Raw genomic sequence first — 24,352 nt, forward strand, 5'->3', positions numbered from 1 at the left:
AGCTTTATTTTTCTCTCAGTCCAATTTTTTGAGATACTACTGGCTTACTCGATACCGTGCAAAGCCTTACCTGTCCTTTAGACAAGCTTTCCCATCTATCAGGTCCTTGGGGTAAAAGAGAATGAAGTAATTCCATCCGTTCTCGTAATGGAGGTAATAGCATGGTAGCTCCCACTGAAAGAGTTTCAATTACCACCTAATTTAAAAATAGAAAAAAGAATTGATTTGACTAGCTCTTGTCTTTTTAACAAAAACATGAAAAGTGAACCCACTATTGGCATTGTGAAAATATAAAGAAAATGGTTTAGATGTCTTTTTTAACATTCTTATAAAATTTATTTGAAAGAAAGAGTTACAGTGAGATTAAGCAGTGAGAGAATCAGTCTTCCATCCACTGGTTCACTCCTCAAATGCTATCAATGTTGGGGACTTAGCAAAGCTGAAGCCAGGAGGCTTGGAACTCCATCCAGGTTTCCCACGTGGGTGGCAAGGGCCAAGTACTTGGACCATCTTCTGCTGCTTTCTCAGGTGCATTAGCAGGGAGCTGAATCAGAAGTCTAGCAGCTGGGTCCTGAATCAGTGCTCATATGACATGCCAGCAACACGGGCAGTGGCTTAACCCTCTATGCCACAATGCCGGCCCTCTAGATGTTTTTAAGAAGACCAGAATATGTATTTTGGATTTGCTATTAAATAGCTAAACATCACACAACAAATATTTAGTGTTGCATCTATAGCATTGGGCTGGGTAAGGATCTGTGCAAAGTTACATTTATACAGGCCCTGTTTTCACAAGCATAATATCTAATGGGAAAGACTAAGAGCAAGTAATTTAAAGTATGAAAGTAACACAGACTAAGTAAAAAGAAACAGGAACTTGAGTGAGTACAGACACTCAGAGGCAAGTAACATGGCCTTTGGGGCTTATGGAAGGTCGACCTGAGGATGAGGCATTTAAGAACTAAAGAATTAGCAGGACTTAGACAAAGGCAAAGTGGGAGCAGCATAAGGAAAAGCTACCTAGCTGCAATATCTTAGGCCTCACAATTTCTCCAGATCATGACTTCTTCATTGCAAAATTCAAGTGTTAGACTAGATAAACTCAACAGTGTTTTTAAGTTCTAATACTCAATTTTTCTATAAGTCAACGTTCCTAATTCTTTGAATTAGTATAATGATTGAAAAATCCAGGGGCCAGCACTGTGGTGTAGCAGGTAAGGCCACCGCCTACAGTGTCAGCACCCCATGTGGGTGCCAGTTCGAGTGCCGGCTGCTCCACTTCCAATACAGCTCTCCGCTATGGCCCAGGAAAGCAGCAGATGATGGTCCAGATCCTTGGGTCCCTGCACCCATGTGGGAGACCCAGAAGCAGCTCCTGGATCCTGGCTTCGGATCAGCACAACTCCAGCTGTTGCAATCATTTAGGCAGTGAACCAGCAGATGGAAGACTCTCTGCCTCTGCCTCTGCCTCTGTAACTCTTTCAAATAAATAAATCTTTAAAAAAATCCAAAAGTATAAGAAGAATTAATAAACTTTCCATCTAAATCCATCTAAAAGAATGGAAAGGGCATAACAAGCCCTGAGTTCATTAGCAATTTTTTTAAAAAGATTTATTTATTTATTTGAAAGTCAGAGTTACACAGAGAGAGGAGAGGCAGAGAGAGGTCTTCCATCCGATGGTTCACTCCCCAGATGGCTGCAACGGCCGGAGCTGTGCCAATCCGAAGCCGGGAGCTTCTTCCAGGTCTCCCACGTGGGTGCAGAAACCTAAGGACTTGGGTCATTTTCTACTGCTATCCCAGGCCATAGCAGAGAGCTGGACAGGAAGTGGAGCAGCTGGCGCTCCAGGACAGGGCGTTAACCCACTGTGCCACAGCGCCGCCCCCTGAGTTCATTAGAAATTTTAAAGAAATTTATGAAAGCGATAAAAACTAACAGATAAGGTTCCATTAAAAAAAAAAAAAAAAAAACAGCAACCACAAGGGGAGAAAAAATCTTAAAAACAAAAATTACGGGGCCGGCATTGTGGCTTAGTGGGTAAGGCTGCTACCACTTGTGATGTCGGCATCCCATATGGGCACAGGCTCGAGTCCTTTTTGCTTTACTTCTGATCCAGCTCTTTTCTATGGCCTGGGAAAGCAGTAGAAGATGGCCCAAATCCTTGGAACTTTGCACCCACATGGGAGACCTGGAAGAGGTTCCTGGCTCCTGGTCCAGTAGTCCAATAATAAGAAGTTCCAAAAAGAAGAGAAAACAACGAAGAGGAAATTAACAAACTCCTGGAAGATAATTTCTTAAAAGTAAGGTTCTAACTTTTGAAGAGTCCACCCAAATATACACAACAATGGATAAAATTGTACCCATATCAGTTCATATCATTTTGAAATTTGAAAATGCATGACAACTAGAATTTGCTAGTACTCCAAGTACATACAAATGGCCAAAAACTTGAACAACACTGATTTTTCTAAGTAACAGTGAAAGCTAGAAAAAAGTAAAGCAATGACTTCTTCACAATTCGGATACAAAAATTATTTGCAATATAGAATTCTATTCCCAAACTATTCATGAAGATATTCAATTCTCAAAATATTTTAAGTTTCAAAAAATATATTTCCTTTTGCCCCACTCTCAGAAGCTACTGATGGATGCAGAAACCCAGCAAAAACTACTTTAGCCAAATGATCAAGGTCAACATTGTCTGTAATAAAATATATCAATATCATGAAGCCTCTGTTATTTATTAAGGAAACAGCATTTCTGCATCATTGACAAAAACACAAAATTTAATCTAATCATCAAAAAAGAACAGAGAACTGTTCAGTAAAATGACTGACCAGCAGTCATTTCAGAGTCAGGAATATAAAAGACAAGCAAAAACCAAGGAATTGTTAGAGGAGGCTAAAGAAGAAATGTAGTATGGGACCCTACAACAGAACAAGAACAATAAGTGGAAACTGATAAAATTTCTTTTTCTATTTTTGTGAGATTTATTTCATTATTTGAAAGACAGAGTGAACAAGAAGAGGGAGAGACTGAGAGATGGATCTTCCATCCACTGAGTTATTACTCAAATGTCTACAATGGCTGAGGCTGATCCAGGCCAAAGCCAGGGGTCCAGAACTCCATCCAGGGCCTGATTATTTGGGACATTCTCCACTGCCTTCTCCAGCACATTAGCAGGGAGCTGGATCATAGGCATAGTAGCAAGGATTCAAACAAGCACTCCAATATGGGATACCAGTGGCACAGGTGGTGGCTTAACCAGATGGCACCACACACTATCAGCCCCAAGTTTAATTATTAGTAAACCAACATAATTTCTTGGTTTTGGTCATTATACTATGCAAGACATTAATGTTAGGGGATCTGGGTAAGAGATAAATGAAAATTATGTTATTTATGCAACTTTTCCTAAGGTCAACAATTGGTTCAAAATAAAAAACTAAAAGAAATTCAGACAAAGGAAGGAAAGTGGGAAAGCACACAAGAAACAACACGAACAGTGGCAAATGACTAGTAGCTTCACGGATAAGGAAGGAGAAAACAAAATAGCCATTAACAGGAACAACCCTACACACATTGTGGGAAAACCCATCTCTAAATTCTCTTCTAAAATGAGGTGGCTACCACGGAGAGCCAAGGAACAGACAAATCCAAAGATAAATGTTTATTAAAAATTTACTTATTTATTTGAAAGGCAGAGTTGCAAAGAGAGGGAGCAAGACAGAAAGAGAGATCTTCCATCCTGCTGGTTCACTCCCCAGATGGCCACAATGGCCAGAGCTAATGTGCCTGGGAAAGCAGCAACAGATGGCCCAAGTCCTCGGGGCCCTGCACCTGAGTGAGAAACCCAGAAGCGCCTGGCCCCTGGCTTCCAACTGGCACAGCTCCAGCCATTGCCAACCATTTGGGGAGTGATCCTGTGGACAGAAGACTCTCCCCCTCCAATAAATAAATCTTTAAAAAATAAAAATGAAAAATGAAAAACTGGCATAAAATGCAATAAAAATCACTCTTTTAATGTTTAAAATTTAGCTGTTCTTAGTATTCAACAAAGTTGTACCACCATCATTAGCAAATTTTAGAATATTTTCATCACCTCAGAAAAAAATCTCTGTACCCATTTGCAGTTATTCCCCATCTCCCCATGCCACCCCCCTGACAACCACTGATATATCTTCTGTCTCTATGGAATCATATAATATGTTGCCTTTTGTGTCTGGCTTCTTCCACTTAGCATAATTTTAATAAGGTTCAGTGGTATTACAGCATGTATCTTCGCATCATTCCTTTTTACGGCTCAATAATGTTATATCCTATGGGTATAACATGCTTCACCCATCTGTTGACAGACATTTGTGCTGGTTGCATCTTTTGACTATTATGAATAATGCTGCTATAAACATTCATGTACAAGTTTTTATGTGGACATACATTTTAATTCTATTGGATACAGACCTAGTAGTGGAACTGCTGGGTCATATGGTAACTCTGTTTAACTATGTAAGGGACTGCTTAATTGTTTTCCAAAGCAGCTGCACCATGGTGTATTCTTATTAGTGATGTAGAAGGGTTCTAATTTATCCATCTCCTCCAACACTTGCTACTGCCTTTCTGACTTTCACCATTTAGTCGATGTTAACAGTATATCATTGTGATTTTCATTTGCATTTGCCTAATAACTAATGTGATTATGGACCATTTGTATATCTTATTAGGAGATTGGTCTACTCAGATTCTTGACCCATTTTTTAAACTGAGTTGGTTTTTAAATTGTTGAGTTGTAAGGGTCTTTATATGTTCTAGAAACTAGAACCTTATCAGATAGACAACTTGCAAATATTTCTCCCATTCTGAGAACTACTTTCAATTTCTTGATAGGTCTTTTGAAGCACAAATTTATAAAAACTTTGATGAATCTCAATTTAATTTTTCCTTTGGTTGCTTGTGTTTTGATGTCATATCTAAGAAGCCTAATCCTTGGTCATAAAGATTCATACCTGTTTTATTCTTTGAATTTTATAGTTGTAGCTCTTTCATTTAGGTATTTCATCACTTTTGAGTTAATTTTTTTTATATACTAAATAAGGTAAGGGCCCCATGTCATTCTTTTGCAGCACCATTTGTTGAAAAGATTATTCTTTTTCCCAATGAACTGTTTTGGTACTTATGTAGAAAATCAATAAACTGGAAATATGGGTTTACTTCTGGGCTCTCAATTGTATTCCACTGACCTACATGTCTAACCTTCTGTCAGCATTGCTCTGTTTTGATTACTGCAGCTAGAAAGCACTAAGTTTTTTGTTTTGTTTTGTTTTTTTGTACTAAGTTTTCAAGTTAGGGAATTGTGACTCTTCCAACCTTGTTCCTTAAGATTGCTTTCACTATTCTGGCTCCCCTGAATTATCACACAAATTTTTTAAAAAAAATATTTATTTGTTTTAAAGGTAGAGTTACAGATAGAAAGAGGGAGAGACAAAGGTCTTCCATCTGCTGGTTCACTCCACAAATGGTTGCAATGGCTGGAGCTGAGACGATCCGGAACCAAGATCCAAGAGCTTCTTCCGGGTCTCACACATGGGTGCAGGGTCCCATTTGGGCCATATTCCACTGTTCTCCCAAGTCATACCAGAGAGCTAGATTGAAAGAGGAGCTGCCAGGACATGAAACGGTGCCCAAATGGGATGCTTACACTGCAGGCGGAGGCTTAGCCTACTATGCAACACTGCCAGCCCCTCCAATTGATTTTTTTTTTTTTTTTGGACAGGCAGTTAGACAGTGAGAGAGATAGAGACATAGAGAAAGGTCTTCCTTCCATTAGTTTACCCCCTCAAATGGCCGTCACGGCCGGCACCCTGCAGCCAGCGCTGCGCTGATGCAAAGCCAGGAGCCAGTTGCTTCCTCCTGGTCTCCACGCGGGTGCAGGCAGGGCCCAAGCACTTGGGCCATCCTCCACTGCCTTACCGGGTTCCAGCAGAGAGCTGGACTGGAAGAGGAGCAGCCGGGACAGAATCTGGCGCTCTGACCAGGACTAGAACCTGGGGTGCCGGCACCGCAGGCGGAGGATTAGCTTAGTGAGCTGCAGCGCCAGCCTCCAATTGAATTTTAAGATCAATTTTTGCCAAACAAAGGCAGTTGGCATTTTGATAGTGATTCCAGTGAATCTACAAATCAATCTGGGGAGTAAAGACATCTTTAGAATATTGTCAACAAGCCAAGAACAACAGATTTCTTTATTGATTTATATCTTCCATAATTTCATTCAATAATGTTTTATATTTTGGCATATATATCTTCCACCGATTTTGTTAAATTTATTCCTAAATATTCTATTCTTTTTGATGCTTTTGTATGTAAATTTAAATTTCGTTTTTAGATTATGCATTGCTCATTTGTAGACATACAACTGATTACTGTATATTGAACCTATATCGTGCAATCTTTCTGATTCATTCATTAGCACTACTAGGTGTTTTGTTTTTTATCTGTGGAATCTTTAGGATTTTTTTTTTAAGGTTTATTTTATTTATTTGAAAGGTAGAATTACAAAGCAAGGGAGAAAGAAAAAGATCTTCCATCTGCTGTTTTACTCCCCAAGTGGCCACAATGTTCGCGGCTGTACCAGGTCAAAGCCAGGAGCCAGAAGCTTCTTCCAGGTCTCTCACGTTGGTGCAAGGGCCAAGCACTTGAGCCACCTTCTGCTGCTTTCCCAGGCCTGCCAGCAGGGAGCTGGATCAGAAGTGGAGCAGCAGGACTGGAATTGCCACACAAATGGGATGCCAGCATCGCAGGTGGCAGCTTTACCTACTATACCATGACACTGGCCCTAGGATTTTCTCTGAGCAAAATCGTATCATCTACAAATAGAAATATTTTTATTTCACCCTTTCCAATCTGGAAGTATTTTATTTCTTTATCTTGCATAACCGCCCTGGATTGAACTAAAATGACAAGAGTAGAAATTCTCTTATTTCTGATTGAACAGGAAAAGCCGTAAATCTTTCTCCATTGAGACAATATAAGCTGTGAATTTTTAATAGATGTCCTCTATCAGGTTAAGAAAGTTCTCGTCTACTCCTGGTTTGCTAAATGTATTAATCTTGAAAGGATACTGAATTTTGTCAGATACTTTTTCTACATCTATTGAGACAATCATATGATCTTTGTTCTTTATTCTTTTAACATAATCAGTTACAACAATAAATCTTCATATTTTGAAACAACCTAGTATTCCTGGTTTGTATATCACTTGTTTTTGGTACATAATATATCAGATAAGTTGTCAGATTTGGTTTGCCTATAGTTTGTTGAGGACTTTATATCTACATTCACAAAGGATACAACTTATACTTTACTTTTTTTTTTTTGCAACATTTTTGTCCAATGTGGTTTTTGTTGTTGTTGTTTTGAAAGAGGTAGAGATGGAGGGAGACAGATAGGGAGAGAGCTCCTGCCCACAGGTTCGATCCCCAAATGCCCACAATGGCTGGGGCTAGAACCAGAAGCTACTTGCAATCCAGGTCTCCATGTGGGTGGCAAGGACCCAAAAATTACAGCCATCTCCACTGTTTCCAAGGGTCTCATTGGCAGGAAGCTGGAGTCAAGGAGCCAGAGCTAGGAATCAAACCTAGGCCCTCTAATGTAGGATACAGAATTATTAATCACAAGGCTAAATTCCCAATATAATCTCATTCTGATCACAGGGTAATATTGGTCTCAAAGAGCATAGTCCAGAAGTATTTACTCCTCTTCTATCTAGAAGAGTTTGTAAAGAAGTGGTGTGGATCCTTCTTCTAAACATTTAGAACTCACTAGTGTAGCCATTTTGGCTTGGGTTTCTCTCTACAGGAATTCTTTCTATTTTTTAGGAATTCAATTTCTCATTATAGGTCCATTCAGGTTTTATATTTCTTCTTGAGTTAGCTATGGCAGTTTGTTTCTAGGAATTTGTTCATCTAGGTTATCTAATCCGTTGGCATACAATCATTATAATCTTTTTGATATCTACAGAGTTGGTGGTAATTTCTCTTTTGTTCATTCCTAGTTATTTTCTTTCTTTTGTTCCCAGTCTAACTAGAGAATTGTCAATTTTGTTGATCTTTTCAAACAATCAATACTTGGTTCCCCTGATTTTCTCAACTGTTTTTTTTATTCTTTAAAGTGACTCTAATCCACATTCTTCTTATTATATCTTCTTATTATTTACTTGCTTTGGGTTAACTTGGCCCTCTTAATTTCTTAATGTGGAAGATTAAATTACTGATTTGAGATCTTTTTTAGTATAGGCACTTACAGATAAAAACTGTCTTCTAAGTACAGTTTTTTGCTGTATTTTCTAAGTTTTGGAGGGTTGTGTTTCTATTTTAATGCATCTCCAAATATTGCTTAATTTCCCTTGTGATCTATTTTTTGATCCATTGGTTACTGAGTATATTACTTAAAACTTACTTTACTGAGGCAAGCATTTAGCCTAGCAGTTAAGACAGGTAAGAAGCCTGCATGCCATCTCTGAGTATCCAGATTACTGTCAATAGTAAACCCAGGTCCTGACCCTTGCTTTCTGCTGATGGAGATGCTGGGAGGTGGTGGTGATGGCTCAAGTAACTGGGTTCCTGCCAGCTATGTGACAGACATGGCTTGGGTTCCTAGCTTCCAGAATCAGCCAGGCCCAGTCCCGGCTGCATTTGCACAGACAGGATCACACTCTCTCTTGCTCTCTTTCCTTCTCTCCCTCTCGTTCTTTCTCCAAAAGTAAATTTTAAAAATTTTGAATTATTGTACATTTTATCCTTACTTATGAAAAAGTTTATTTTTATTTTTGTGTTTTGTATTACAAAAAAGATACTGGGTCCGGTGCTGTAGCATAGCAGGTAAAGCTGCTGCCTGCAGTGCCGGCATCCCATATAGGTGCCAGTTCAAGTCCTGGATGCTCCACTTCCAATCCAGCTCTCTGTTACAACCTGGGAAAGCAGCAGAGATGGCCCAAGTCCTTGGGCTCCTGCACTTGCACGGGAGACCCAGATGAAGCTCCTAGCTCCTGGCTTCAGATTAGTGCAGCTCCAGGCAGTGTGGCCAATTGGGGAGTGAACCAATGGATGGAAGACCTCTCTCTCTGCTTCTGCTCTCTCTGTGTAACTCTGACTTTCAAATAAATAAGGCTGGCGCCGTGGCTCAATAGGCTAATCCTCCGCCTATGGCGCCGGCACCCCGGGTTCTAGTACTGGTCAGAGAGCTGGATTCTGTCCCAGTTGCCCCACTTCCAGGCCAGCTCTCTGCTGTGGCCCGGGAGTGCTGTGGAGGATGGCCCAAGTGCTTGGGCGTTGCACTCGCATGGGAGACCAGGGAAGCACCTGGCTCCTGGCTTCAGATCAGCACAGTGCACCAGCTGCAGCGCACTGGCAGCAGCAGCCATTGTGGGGTGAACCAACAGAAAAAGGAAGACCTTTCTCTCTGTCTCTCTCTCTCACACTCCACTCTGCCTGTCAAAATAAATAAATAAATAAATACATAAAAATAAATAAAGCTTTAAAAAAGAAGAATTTAAGGTCCTCCAAATTAGTATTGTATTATAATACCAAATAAGCTTTAAAAACTACACTCTCCTTGTTTATAATCATTAGTCTATTCCAGACCACTTATTCTTCTCAAGCCAACCTTTCTCTCCTAGCTCTGAATGACCTAGTCCACTTACTCAGGTACTATTTTTAACCAAATTATCATGCACTTGGCACTGAACACAACAAAATACATAAAAACAGGTCCTTGCCTTCAGAAATTCACCTAGGGGAAAAGATACACACGTTTGTAAATAGGTAACTATAATACAATGTGATACAGTCAGACTACAAACATGAGAAACCTACCTGGTGGGAGGGCAGGAAGTTAAAGGTTTCTCAGAGATAGTACATGTGATTGCTCTCTTAAAGGATGAGTTAGCCAAAATATCTACTGCCACCAAAGAAATAGATAAGGGGAAGAAACATCCAACTGAAATTGTCCAGTGTACAGTTTATGTTGTATAGCTATACTCTCCAGGAAAGATGTGACTTACGATACAGAGTTACAAGTCCTATTCTCTTACTTCTTGGATTTCATCAGGGACAGTTGAGTCCATCAGCCTGAAGAGCAAATTCCGAAGTGGACCTGCCTGTCTTCCAAGAATACTGGTAGCTACACCTCCCGCAAGTGCGAGAGCTAGGTGATTTGAAAGCAGCTTCAGGCAGAGCTTGAGGAAATTGTGGTGTTCCCTGAAACAAAATACACTGTTAAAAATTTCTGAAACATAAAAGTGCATGTGCTATCCAGTTTGGGCAACATCTTTTTTCTTTAGAACTCTTGTCAAGGTATGACCAACAACAAATTTTAAAACATGATTTGTGAAATCATGAATAACTTTTCCTAGAGGTTATTATCAACAACAATTTTAACCCATTTCTAGCTGATAAAAAGGCTTCATATTATTTGGAGACAGGAAGCAAAAAATAGTAAGTCAAAACTCAAAAGGAGTAATTAACGTATGTGTGCACACATATAATACACATACATATCTACAACATACCTTGATGAAGGGAAAGGGAGTGGGGGAATCTCACTGTTTATTTTATCACAGTATCTCTCAAGAAAAGAACGCAGATGTGAAAAGGTACTCTCTTCAAGATCTACACAATAAGGTCGGTGCCATGCAACAACTTGTCTAGGACAAAGCATAAGAAAAAAATCATAAAATAGCCTTAAAGTATAATTTTCATACATGATCAAAAATTAAAACATTAAGGCTAAGAGATTTCAACAAGATATACAGAACTTGTTGATTATTAAGATGACCAAAGGCTTCATTGTAGCAAAAGAGGAAAACCAGATTTCACCAACTTCAAGAAGAAAACAGGTAATCATCATGTCTTTTGGAAGGCTTGAACATCAACTCACCTGTAGGCAGACAGCTGAACTACACAATCTACAAAAGAGTCTATAAAATGTGAGGCCAGTGCCGTGGCACAGATTAATCCTCTGCCTGCAGCGCTGGCATCCCATATGGGCGCCAGTTCTAGTCCCAGCTGCTCCACTCCCAATCCAGCTCTCTGCTATGGCCTGGGAAAGCAGAAGATGGCCCAAGTGCTTGGGCCCCTGTACCCACGTGGGAGATCAGAAATAAGCACCTGGCTCCTGGCTTTGGATCAGCACAGCGCCAGCAGTAGTGGCCATTTGGGGAGTGACCCAACAGAGCAAAGAACTTTCTCTGTCTCTCTCTCTCACTGTCTATAACTCTACCTCTCAAATAAATAAATAAAATCTTTAAAAATAAAAGTCTATAAAATGTATAATTCATATAAAGAACACATTCTGACTCTATAGTACAGTGACATTTATTTTTTTAAGATTTATTTATGGCCAGCGCCGTGGCTCAATAGGCTAATCCTCCGCCTTGCGCCACTGGCACACCGGGTTCTAGTCCCGGTTGGGGCGCTGGATTCTGTCCCGGTTGCCCCTCTTCCAGGCCAGCTCTCTGCTGTGGCCCTGGAAGGCAGTGGAGGATGGCCCAAGTACTTGGGCCCTGCAACTCATGGGAGACTAGAAGAAGCACCTGGCTCCTGGCTTTGGATCAGCGTGATGCGCAGGCCGCAGCGCGCCGGCCGCAGCGCACCAGCCTCGGCAGCCATTGGAGGGTGAACCAACGGTAAAGGAATACCTTTCTCTCTGTCTCTCACTATCCACTCTCCCTGTCAAAAAAAAAAAAAAAAAAAAAGATTTATTTATTTGAAAGGCAGAGTTACAGAGAGAGAGGGAGAAAAAGTCAGAGAGAGATCTTCCATCTGCTGGTTCACTCCCCAAATGGCTGCAACAGCCTGAGCTGAGCCAATTCAAAGCCAGGAGCCAGGAGCTTCTTCCAGGTCTCCCACGCGGTTGCAAGGCCCAAAGAACTTGGGCCATTTTCCACTACTTTCCCAGGCACATTAGCAGGCAGCTGGATCTGAAATGGAGCAGCTGGGACTTGAAGGGGCACCCATATGGGATGCCAGCACTGCAGGTGGCAGCTCAACCGCTACGCCAGAGCTTCGGCCCTGACATTTATTTTTTTAAAACACCCTAAAATCTCTTGTGAGGAATTTCAAGATCCTGGCCCTCAATTATCTACACATAAAGTAGGGTTGCAGATTTAATACCAACAGAAAATTATTTCTAGTCAACTTATTTATTCTTGGCTTTTGTTTCAGAAGGAAAATTACCTATGCACAACTTTAACTGGTTAGATAGAATGCCATATAAACTCCTTCCAAATCAAAGGTCTAGAATGCAAATATAATATGCTCTTAAATTGTAAACTGGCTAAGATGAATGCATAAATATTTGAAACAACCAAACATTCCTTAAAATTCAGTCTCCTAATAGTGACTATTCCGTGTTCTTACTTCATTGTTCACTGGAAAATGCTACTGGATATCACTTTGACAAGTTTACAAGATCATACCCATGTAGTCTCCCTACTTAGCTATAGCTTACCTTCTGATACTTATCAATTTTGGAAAAAGTAAAAGTTCTTCAAAAAATAATTTCCTTAATTAAAAATTATGGCCACTGTTTTTTGTTTTTCCAAAAACACCAGCCAAAAAGGACAGGCATTTAGCCTAGCAGTTAAGACACATCTCAGCCGGCGCCGCGGCTCAACAGGCTAATCCTCCGCCTGTGGCGCCGGCATACAGGGTTCTAGTCCCGGTCGGGGTGCCAGATTCTGTCCTGGTTTCCCCTCTTGCAGTCCAGCTCTCTGCTATGGGCCCGGAGTGCCGTGGAGGATGGCCCAGGTCCTTGGGCCCTGCACCCTCATGGGAGACCAGGAGAAGCACCTGGCTCCTGGCTTTGGATCAGCGCAGTGCACCGGCCGCAGCAGCCATTGCAGGGTGAACCAATGGCAAGGGAAGACCTTTTTCTCTGTCTCTCTCTCTCACTGTCCACTCTGCCTGTCAAAAAAAAAAGACACATCTCACAGCGGAGTACCTGGGTTCAGCTCCTGACTCCAACCTCCTGCTAATGCAGACTGTGGGAGACAGCAGTGATAGCTCAAATACTTGGGTCCTTGCCACTTATGTGGGAAAACTGGATTGTGCTACCTCTTGGCTGTTGTAGGTATTTGGGATGAAAATCAAGAATTAGGAACTCTCTGTCTCTGTTTCTCAAATAAAATCATTTAAAAAAAAAAAAAGATTAACAGCATTAAGGTAAATAACTTTTTAAATCAATAAAGCCTAGCTTTAACTTTAATTTCCTCTTGATATATGGACATTTAATCTGTGAAATCAGTATGCAGAGATAAAGAGGAAATTCAAAATGTTTAGAAGACACTTAGATAAAGAAAATGTCCTAAATACAGGGTATATAACTTCTTGCTTATAAAACACAACTAGCCTCAATATTCAACTTGAAACAAATCAAGATGTAATTTCTAAACAAATACACACACACACACACACACACACAGAATCAATCAATCAATACTTGAAATGTTCAGAAGGACATTTTATGAGCAAAGCATAGTTATTTCTGGTTTTACTGATATTTATACAGTTATTGAAACACAAAAATTTTAAAATATAGGCACTCTTACCTGTCCCTCGGAAGAGCAGTCCACGCTAAACTATGGGATGTTCCTGCTGAGATCTGCTGAATAGCTATGCCATCCAAGCCACTCACTTTCTTTGGTTTAGTAATAGGACCTGTGGAATTTCCTTGGCCACACTGCCCCATTGAGTTATTGCCCCAGGCATAAACTTCATTATCTAAAGCCAAAAAAAAAAAAAAAAAAACCCACAAAATAAATGTAATATATTTTGGAATATAATAATTAACGTTATTTCTTTAAAACAAATAACTTTACCATGAGAAAGAGCCAAACAATGACTGTCTCCAATTGAAATATCAACTATTCTTGTGGCAGCCAATTCTTCGATTAGCTTAGGTCTCAAAGCAGTAGCTTCTGAAGAACCACAACCTAGACAAGCTCCACAGCCCCAAGCATAGACCTAAAAAAAAATAAGGAAATATACTAAACATAATTTATTGAGACAATCAGGTCGCTTAGGACTTGTTAAGGAATAGATATAATCATCTTTTTATTTGAAACTCAGAGTTAGAGAGAGAGAAGGAGAAACAGAGAGAGACAGAGACAGAGAGAGAGAATGTCTTCCATTTGCTGACTAACTCCCCCAAGTAGCTAAAACAGCTAGGGCTGAGACAGGCTGAAGACAGGAGCCAGGAGCTTCTTTCAGGTCTCCCACATGGGTGGGAGGGGACCAAGCCCTTGGGTTTTCTTTTGCTGCTTTTTCCAGGCCATTGGCAGGAAGCTGGATCAGAAGTGGAGCAGCAGGACGTGAACCAATGCCCATATGGGATGCATACATCACAGGCAGCGGCTTTACCCACTATGCCACAATGCCAGCCCAGATATCATCTTTCAAACAAAAGTGTGATTTGATACTAAATAACTTTCTAATGTTAAAATAATATTTACCATTTTGATCATTTTAGAAGTTGCTGTAGTGAATCATTATTCTGTTTTAAAACATTCATAGGCACAGGCATTTAAAACATTCATTTGCACAGGTAAACAAGCAGCTGAGCTAAAACAAAAATAATTGATCACATAAAAAATGGAAATATCTGAGAGATTCTGCTAAAGCTACTAATTGGGTTGCATTTTGTTTATTTGTCCAATTTTAGCAGCTCTAGAAATACTGTCTTAAAACTCCTCATTTACATGTTTCTCACTCTGCAGGTGAGATCAAGATTAGACCAAGGTGTGATCATATAAAACAGATTATATAAATTCCCAAATTGATGTTTAAGAATTAGTTTAAAAACTGTCACTCCCCCACTCGCAGAGGAATGACACCGGACCCTGCGCTGTTCTTTTTCCCGGGCCCTTCCTGGGTTTGCTGCTGTTCCCCCCCACCCCCGCTGCCTCTGCGGAGGGGTGGCACACCACTGGCCGGTTCTCTCAGGGGTTCCTCAGATGTTCCTCCTGCATGTTGTCTCTCTCTTCCTTTATAGTCCTCTTCCACCAATCCCAACTCTGCTGGCGTTCTCTCCTCACGCGATGAGCACACTGCTCTCCTCCAATCAGGGGCAGGATCAGCTCCTGCAGCTTCTTAGTCGAATTGGTGAGGCAGCTGTGTGGAAGTTGTTTACTCCCTCTCAGCGCCATATTGTGGGGGCCGGGCCCTGCTCCCCACAAAAACTACCTCCCCAGGGCTGGCGCTGTGGCTCAGTAGGTTAATCATCAGCCTGTGGTGCCAGCATCCCATATGGGCACCGATTCTAGTACCAGCTGCTCATCTTCTGATCCAGCTCTCTGTTATGGCCTGGGAAGGCAGTAGAAGTTGGCCCAGATCCTTGGGCCCCTGCACCCACGTAGGAGACCCAGAAGAAGCTCTTGGCTCCTGGCTTTCGAATCAGCTCAGCTCGGGCCATTGCAGCCATTTGGGGAATGAACCAGTGGATGAAGACCTTTCTCTCTGTCTTTCCCTCTCACTGTCTATAACTCTAGCTCTCAAATAAATAAACAAAATCCTTAAAAAAAAAAAAAAAAAACTACCTCACCTCATGGTTGAAACAATTTTAACTATTACTTACAAAGAGGGCCATGGGAAGCAGTAGCCAATGTAGTTCCCCTGGAACATCTTCATTTTTAACTAATATCAAAATAACCTCTAACTGACTTTAAAGTACTTGGGAAAGAAAATAGGAAGATAAAATGATGAATGATTACTATTTTGGCAACCCAAAATCAACGAAATCAAAATAAAAAGCAAACTGAATGATTCTTTTTTTCCCTTCAGCAGGTTCTGCTAAGATGATAGATTTTCTAGGACACAAGGCATTCTAGTTTTTCAAAGAGTAATTCAGTTATAGGCCAGTTTCAGCTTTGGGCTCATCTACTTGTGAATCAGGCAAAAAACATTTTTATATAATTATGCCTGCACATAATATGCCCCTGTATGTGAAAGAATATGTAGCCAGCTCACTTTTTCATTGCCATCACTGATGGATACAAGGGAGTGAAAACTGTCAATCTAACACCATACCCAGGGACCCTTCATGTAAGCAAAAAATAGGGGAAGAGTCAAATATGTATGTAAAGTGCAAACACAGGTGATGGTGTTGTGGCACAGCGGGTTAAGTTGCTGCCTGCAATACTGGCACCCCATAAGGGCACTGGTTCATATCACAGCTGCTCCACTTCTGATCCAGCTCCATGTTAATGCTCCTGGGAAGGCAGCAGAAGATGTTCCAAGTGCCTGGGGCCCTGACCCCAACATGGGAGGCCTGCATAGAGTTCTGGGCTCTTGGCTTTAGCTTGGCCCAGCCCCAGCTACTATGACCATTTGGAGAGTGAACCAACAGATAGAAGACCCCCCCCCCCACCCCGTAACTCTTTCAAATAAATAAATAAATCTTGGAAAGAAAAAAAAAGTTCAAACGCTGTCTTAAGCCAAACTAACCTTGTTTCTCAGAAACAGCTAACCCCTCAATTATTTTCCACATGGAAGTGTTCTCTCTACCCTCGTTTGATCACCTTCCTACCTTCTTCGTTCATATCACTGTTTCCATCAAGAGCTAACCATGCTTTTTCCTACTATCCAAAATTTTTAGGAAAAGGTTTAAGGGGTATTGAGTGCTCAAGGATTTCATAAAATCATATTAATACAAAGAACTGGAAGCTGAGCGAAAGTTTATCTGTGTCACATAGGCCAAGTCAGAAAATCTGGTTCCTTCTCAGATACTCTACTTCAAACAGGAGAACATTAATACAGTTCCATATGCTGCTTAAAAATGTAATGATTTTCATTTTAAAATGTACACGCGAGCCGGCGCCGTGGCTCACTAGGCTAATCCTCCGCCTAGCAGCGCCGGCACACCGGGTTCTAGTCCCGGTCGGGGCACCAGATTCTGTCCCGGTTGCCCCTCTTCCATGCCAGCTCTCTGCTGTGGCCCGGGAGTGCTGTGGAGGATGGCCCAAGTGCTTGGGCCCTGCACCCCATGGGAGACCAGGATAAGTACCTGGCTCCTGCCATCAGATCAGCGCGGTGCGCCGGCCGCAGCAGCCATTGGAGGGTGAACCAAGGGCAAAGGAAGACCTTTCTCTCTGTCTCTCTCTCTCACTGTCCACTCTGCCTGTCCAAAAAAAAAAAAAAAAAAATACATGCAATCATTAGTTTTTAGTTATTTGTACTATTAAATACTCTCTTTTCTGTTTGTTCTTAGTCCCACCTGCCCTGTTGACGTCAAAGCAAGTGAAGACTGGCTCCCAGCACAAACTTTGCGAATGAACATTCCTTGTAAAGCTTCAATAACTTTAGGTTTATATACTCTGTTGGTATCACCATGGCCAAGTTTGCCTAAGAAAACAAACACATTCAAGTTAAACAACTTACTTGTTTTAAAGAGCCTCTGTTCTTTAAGCACTAAAGTTGATAAAGTGCTCTATTCTCTCCATCACTAACCTGACAGATGTAGAAAGCTGTTTCTGACAGCAGAGGACGTTAACAATTGAGCTTTTTGATTACAAGAAAATTAACACTCAATAATCAATAGCCTTTTGCACTTTAATGTCACAGAGACACAGAAAATTATTTTTCTTTCTCTCCCCTAATGGCTGCATTTCTAACTTTAAATTTGTTGATGTAATATACAGTACCTGGATAAGAATGTATATCCATATAATCTTTACAAGTATAAAAAATATGGCATAAATAGAAAATACAGAAAAACCTAAGAATCAAGGAAATACAAATTAAATAATACCATTTTCACTACTGAAATTACTTTTTAAATGACCTTAATTATTATACCTAGTGTGTTGACAATATGGGGAAGTGAGCATTAACACTGCTGGAAGGAGTGACTAAAGTAGACAAAGATTCAGTCATTGATTGTGGTGTTTTTAACACTAGAAAAAACTTAGAAACTATCTACTCAACGATGAAAAAATGCTTTTATAAAACACCCTACCATCACTTGAAAGAATACACTGAGCTATTTCAAAGAATGACAATAATATACAGTAATGTTTGTTGACACAATAAAGACACTCAAAATACTATTAGATTAAAACCAGCAGAATAGAACAATATCTACAATATGTGTAGGTCTAATTGGGTTTTCAAAAATAACCCACGTAGGGGCCGGCACTGTGGTATAGTAGGCTAAGTCTCCAACTGTGGTGCCGGCATCCCATCTGGGTCCTGGTTCATATCCTGGCTGCTCCTCTTCCGATCCAGCTCTCTGCTTATGGCTTGGGAAAGCAGCAGAAGATGGTCCAAGTGCTTGGGCCCCTGCAACCGCATTGGAGACCTGGAAGAAGCTCCTGGCTCCTGGCTTCAGATTGGCCCAGCTCCGGCCATTGCAGCCATTTGTGGAGTCAACCAGCAGATGGAAGACCTTCCTCTCTGCCTTTCCTTCTCTGTCTGTACCTCTACCTTCCAAATAAATAAATAAAACTGCTTTTTTTAAAAAAAAAAAAAGCAAAAATAACCCATGTAGAAATACATATATATGTGTAACTACTTATTTATATTATTTATTTGTTGATAATTTTTAAATATTTAGAAGTCTATAAATTGAAGTGGTAATAATGGTTAAAGAAACATTTGTGGCAATACAATTTATTTTTACTTTTATTTCTGTTCATCTGTATTTGAATTTTTCTACAATAGGCATGTATCACTCAAAAATAAGTACAATTTTTTTCAAGAAAAAAAGATCAAAGGTACTGGATAAGTTTTTTTACATACCATTGTCTCCTCCTCCAAAAGACCATACAGTTCTCCCATCTTTGGATAAAGCAATAGTATGTGAACTGCCACAAGAAACCTCTCCTACATTGCTGATGTCTTTTACTAATGTTGGAATGTTACGACTATTACTATCACCATGACCTTGGATAAAACAAACACAACAACGTTAACTCTTTCTCTACATCATTACTTCACAAATGGAATAGATATTACAAATAATAGAACTGATAATAAAACTGACATATTTTCTAAGTGTAATTAAGTATGAAAAACAGCATCAGTTTTAACATCTTCTCCATCAATTTTCCAGGTTACTCCCAATTTAGGGCTTCCAGTCACTTCAGTGAACCATTGGAACACTTAATTATGCTCCTCCTACAGCACTTTCCTTGTGCTGTTTCCTATCATGCTCATACTGACTTCTTGTCACTGCCCACGAGATTATCAATTTTCAGGATCAGAAGAGTATTTTCTTATTCATGAAACCCTGTAGTGCTTGGTCATAATAGGTACACTCAGGAAATACTTGCCAGATTAAATTACAACTTAAATATCAGCACCAGAACCCAGATACACCAATACAAAATTATCTTCCTCCAAGTTTAAAACAAATCAAATAAATGGACTATTAGATCTGCTCTCACTGCTTCTCAGTATCCATAATCAGTTCTATTTTTCTGTGAGAATAACTTCAATCTTCAAAAAACTCTTACCTAATCGTCCAAAGTCTCCTTCACCCCATGTATATAATTCACCATCTTCTGTGACAGCAGCACTATGTCTGTATCCAGCTGACACACAAACAACTACCTGGATTGCACACAAGTGAATCTGATGAGTACACAGTTGCTAAAAACTGCAGTCCATATTTGATCCTATACACAAAGACTTCAGAGATATCACAGTTTACCCAAGAGTTGTCCTCTACAACTGTGAAGGCTTTACTCAGGACAAAGGCAACTGGCTACATTGTCAAGCAAAGGCTGAAATACAGTCTCTGCCCTGTGTGCCAAGCCACAGGCCTGTCCTCCACCCACAGGAGAAGAGAGCTTTCCCTAATTCACATAAAGACACTGCTGAAAAGGTTAACAGGGGTGTTGAATGCATCAATCCAATCACTTGCAGAAAACACTTCATCACTAGTCAAATTTTTACTCAAAGAACTAGTGGCAGCAGAACACTCATGGGACAATAATTTTTAAAAAGTTAACAAAACCACCATTCTTGATTGGTCAAGAAAAACTCACTATATAGATGACTATGACAGTACAGAAAGATCTAAATAGTACATAAGCTTACATTAAACCCTGACAATACCTCAAGTAACTTACAGAATTATTGAGTGGAATCAGGAGAATACAGATATATAGCAAGATAATTTGGGGATCACTCATACCTTTAAACAATAATCAAAAATCATTGGCTACTGGGGAAAAAAATGTCTGTCCTAATAGCTCCACATATTTTTAACCTTTAAAAATTAACTACTTCAAGAATTTCAACTCAAGATTAATTAAAAACACTAAGTATCAGCCGGCACCGCAGCTCACTAGGCTAATCCTCCGCTTTGTGGCACCGGCACACCGGGTTCTAGTCCCGGTCGGGGCACTGGATTCTGTCCTGACTGCCCCTCTTCCAGGCCAGCTCTCTGCTGTGGCCCGGGAGTGCAGTGGAGGATGGCCCAAGTACTTGGGCCCTGCACCCCATGGGAGACCAGGAGAAGCACCTGGCTCCTGCCATCGGATCAGCGCGGTGCGCCGGCCGCAGTGCGCCAGCCGCGGTAGCCATTGGAGGGTGAACCAATGGCAAAAAAGGAAGACCTTTCTCTCTGTCTCTCTCTGTCACTGTCCACTCTGCCTGTCAAAAAATAAAAACAAAAAACAAAAAAACTAAGTATCTAATACAGTCTAGATACTATGCTAAAAGACTTTGAAGTTTTAAATTGAAAATTATTAACTTAAAAATTTGGGACAATTTTCCTTTATGATACTCAACATTATGTTGCTTTCAATTGGCAATGTTTCCATTGCCATAAAAATGAATGATCAAAAGCATACAAGAAGTAGAATTAAGGAAGAAACGTGCTCAAAAGATCAGAGAAGTTCCATATTCAACATTGTATCAAGTATCCATTAGTTTTCAAAATGGAATGTTCCAAAGCCTGTTACCTTGGGATTGACAATATAAATCAAAATACCCCAGGTAATAACAGAGTAAAATTAATATGAATAGCCAACTTTGTCAGGCAACTTAACATGATGGAAAAAACATCCATTTATTCTAGCTAAAACTAAAATTTAGATTTTATAAAGATTGTTATATGAGAAAATTTTCATGGAAGAAACTTATGGAAGAAGAAGCTACATAATTACATAAAAGCTCAGGAAAATGTATTTACCTCTTTAAAGAAAGTAAAATGAAATAAAAAGGGAAGCTCTAGGTTCACCTTAATTTCCTTTTCTTTTTATTTATTTGAAAGGCAGAGAGACAGAGCTAAAACGGAACAAGACAGAGAAATTTCCCATTTGCCAGTTTACTCCCCAAATGCTCACAACAGCCAGGACTGTGCCAGGCCAAAGTGAGGAGTCCAGAGTTCAATCTGGGTCTCATGTGGGTGGCAGAAACCCAAGTACTTGAGGCATCATCTGCCGCCTCCCAGGATACTCATTAGCAGGACGGTAGAATTGTAGCAGAGCCAGGACTTGAACTCGGCACCCAGATATGGATGTAGGTATCCTGATGTAGGTATCTTAACCACTGTGCCTAATACCCATCTCTGGTTTGGGTTTCTAATAGTTTTTAACCTTTCCAATTATCTGTGTAGGATCCTGAGCAATCAGTTAACCACTAACTGCTTCACCATTCAGATCTGATAAAATGCTACCCCCTTAGTGCTGGCATTATGGCACAGGAGGTTAAGCCACCACCTGCAATGCAATCTCCAGAAGAGCACCGGTTCAAATCCTAGCTGCTCCGCTTCTGATCCAACTCCCTGCTGATGTACCTGGAAAAGCAGCAGAGGATGCCCCAAGTTCTTGGACCCCTGAACCCAACAGATACAGTTTGAGGCTCCTGCCTCAGCTACAGGGCCATTGCAGTCATCTGGAGAGTGAACCAGAGAATGGAAGATCTCAGGTTATCCCTGTCTCTGTCTCCCTCTCTCTCTAACTCTTTCAAATAAATAAACAAATCTTAAAAAAAAAAAAAAAAATGCTACCTCCTTTGCTCCAAGAGCATTCTGACTTCATCATCTAATATCCTGCCAAGTTTCTATTATGCTCTTCAATTTTTTCTTATTATTATTATCTGAAATAATTTTATTTGCTAACACAATTATCTCTAAGAGATTTTTTTAAAGCTCCATGAGAACTGAGAAATTATCTAGTCTGTTTATAGCTAATGCCTAAAACAATACCTGACATTTTAGGAAGTGCTAAATAAATATTTGTTGAGTTATTCTCAATTTATCTGTGAAACAGGGATAATAACTACTTCATAAGTAAGGATTATTCCTATAAAAATTGAATAATGTATGTGAAAACTTCTGTAAACTGTAAAGCTGATATACAAAAGATAAACAAAGGGATTGAAGGCTAGCTCAAATTCTGAATGACAGTATCAATTATAATACCACTAATTATTTATAAATCCAAGAAGAAAGCACATACCTTTCCCTGAAGAGGGCCCTGAATAAGCTTGGGATATTTCTGGGTTGAACTATTTCCATGTCCCAGCTTCCCATAATCACCATCTCCCCAACTGAAGACTTCTCCTTCTGTTGTAAAAGCTAAAGTGTGACCGTCAGATCCTTTAGAAGAGGAAACCTTTTTAATGGACCTGTGTGGCTCAAACGTCAACTTTTTTAAAGTAGATTGATTATTGGAATCTCCAAGGCCCAGTCTCCCATAGCTGCCTTTACCGCAAGCTCTGACAGAACCATCCGTAGAAATGACAAAAGTGCAGTACTGTCCAGCTTCAATCTACACACAAGCAGAAATGTAAATATAAATATAAAATGTTTCTGTAAGAATCATAATTCAATATTTAAGGTTGGTTTTATCAAAGAGACTCAAAGAAAGTCTTTCAAAACAGAGTAGGACATGACTCTCCGAGAGATGAAGGAATAAATGGAGAACTAAGAAAACAACAAAGTCATGCTGACCTCATCATTGAGCTCAGGTCATCTACCAGGAAATAACTGAATGAAACAAAGTAAAATATTGTAGCCTCCTCTTAAAGTTGAGGAAAAGAAATAAATAAAATTATTCTATAGATTATTTTGGGTCTATTATAGCAAGAACTATACAAAATGTATTCTAAACCCAAAATAATAAAACATAAAGTTCTAGCTTGGCTACAAATGTAAAAAGAAGGTTGATCATAAAAAGAAGTAAGAAAAAGAATTGTCTGTCAATCTGGAAAAAGCAAAAAAATCAATTTTCATTTAGTCTTCTTTGTCATTTGTGTTATATATAATAGCAAGTATACTACCATTCATAATGCTTTTAAAAAATCCAAATCCAATTTAGTGTTTGAAACTTGGAAATGCTCTCAGGATACAAGAGATAAAAATCATGTTTTTCTATTATAATGGGGGAAAAAAAACCTGAAGTAATGTGGTATAAAACAATATATATAAGCAATCAGCCAAGAATTTTGACCCATTTAAAAAACACTCAACATTATTTAAAGCAAATAAGCATGAATATGATACCCCCATTATCTACCAATTTTTAAGGTATATAGAGAACTTACGGTCTGAGCATCAGAGAAACTAGGAGCCAACTTGGGTTGTAATATTTTCTCCTGTGTGCCTTCTACCAGCTGATGGCTGCTGTTACTCCCCCAAACGTAAACCTCACAGGTTTCTGAGACAATGGGAGCATCACCAGTCTGAATGCTATCTGGGCTAGCACATGTTCTTGAGTAATCAGAAGCCATTCTACAAACCTATTAAAGTTTAAAAATTTGTAAACATTTTTAGTTTAGGCATTTCATTATATAATTTCTGAAATTACTATTTCTTTTCCTTCCAATACTCTCAACTATTCAACTACCTCAGAAACAACACACTCAATCTTACACAAAGATAGGTGAACCATTTCTTTCCACAGAATAAACCAGTAAAAGATACTGATAATGGTGGTAAATACAGGAAGGAGAAGGCACACAAAACTTTTTTTTTATTAAAAACTTTATTATTTCACATATCATTGCAGAAAACCAAGATTAAAAAGCAAAGTAAAAAAACCCATCACTGGTAATCTTATCACCTTAATACAGCGTTATCTTCTTTATTTGTCCTTCCAAAATTTTCCATATACATGTTCTTTAACAGTTATCAAGTGGATATCTAAAAGTGACCAATTTCATGAAAAATCTTCCATGTCTACCTATTCTTCATGACTAAACAGATAATATTCCATCTAGTAAAAAAAGCACAATTTACTTTAACCATTTTGATAGGACATTTAGGTTCTTTTTGCTTATTTGCTATAAAGGCTGCTCTACTTCTGATCTAACTCTCTGTTATGGCCTGGGAATGCAGTGAAAGATGGCCCAA

At 39.7% G+C, this 24,352-nt stretch overlaps 1 protein-coding gene across 9 annotated transcripts in view; it reads right to left on the reverse strand.

The window, feature by feature from the left end:
- The window catches only part of HERC1 (HECT and RLD domain containing E3 ubiquitin protein ligase family member 1), a 224,691-nt gene that overhangs the window by 138,902 nt on the left and 61,437 nt on the right, over positions 1 to 24,352 (reverse strand). For all 9 annotated transcript variants that reach the window (XR_016218234.1, XR_016218233.1, XR_016218232.1 and 6 more), the window contains exons 4-13: positions 23,545 to 23,739; positions 22,458 to 22,769; positions 19,503 to 19,599; positions 18,787 to 18,930; positions 17,264 to 17,391; positions 13,872 to 14,016; positions 13,602 to 13,773; positions 10,563 to 10,697; positions 10,086 to 10,251; positions 71 to 196 (exon numbers count right to left, since the gene is read on the reverse strand). Coding sequence is in view for 1 of the 9 variants with exons in the window: in XM_089310529.1 (XP_089166655.1) it covers positions 71 to 196; positions 10,086 to 10,251; positions 10,563 to 10,697; positions 13,602 to 13,773; positions 13,872 to 14,016; positions 17,264 to 17,391; positions 18,787 to 18,930; positions 19,503 to 19,599; positions 22,458 to 22,769; positions 23,545 to 23,739 (1,620 nt within the window). In the remaining 8 variants the exon portion in view is untranslated. The remainder of the gene's footprint in view (positions 1 to 70; positions 197 to 10,085; positions 10,252 to 10,562; positions 10,698 to 13,601; positions 13,774 to 13,871; positions 14,017 to 17,263; positions 17,392 to 18,786; positions 18,931 to 19,502; positions 19,600 to 22,457; positions 22,770 to 23,544; positions 23,740 to 24,352) is intronic.

Source organism: Oryctolagus cuniculus, chromosome 12 (genome assembly GCF_051225735.1).
Source record: "Oryctolagus cuniculus isolate XC-2025 breed Fujian yellow rabbit chromosome 12, ASM5122573v1, whole genome shotgun sequence".
NCBI classification, from domain to species: domain Eukaryota; kingdom Metazoa; phylum Chordata; class Mammalia; order Lagomorpha; family Leporidae; genus Oryctolagus; species Oryctolagus cuniculus.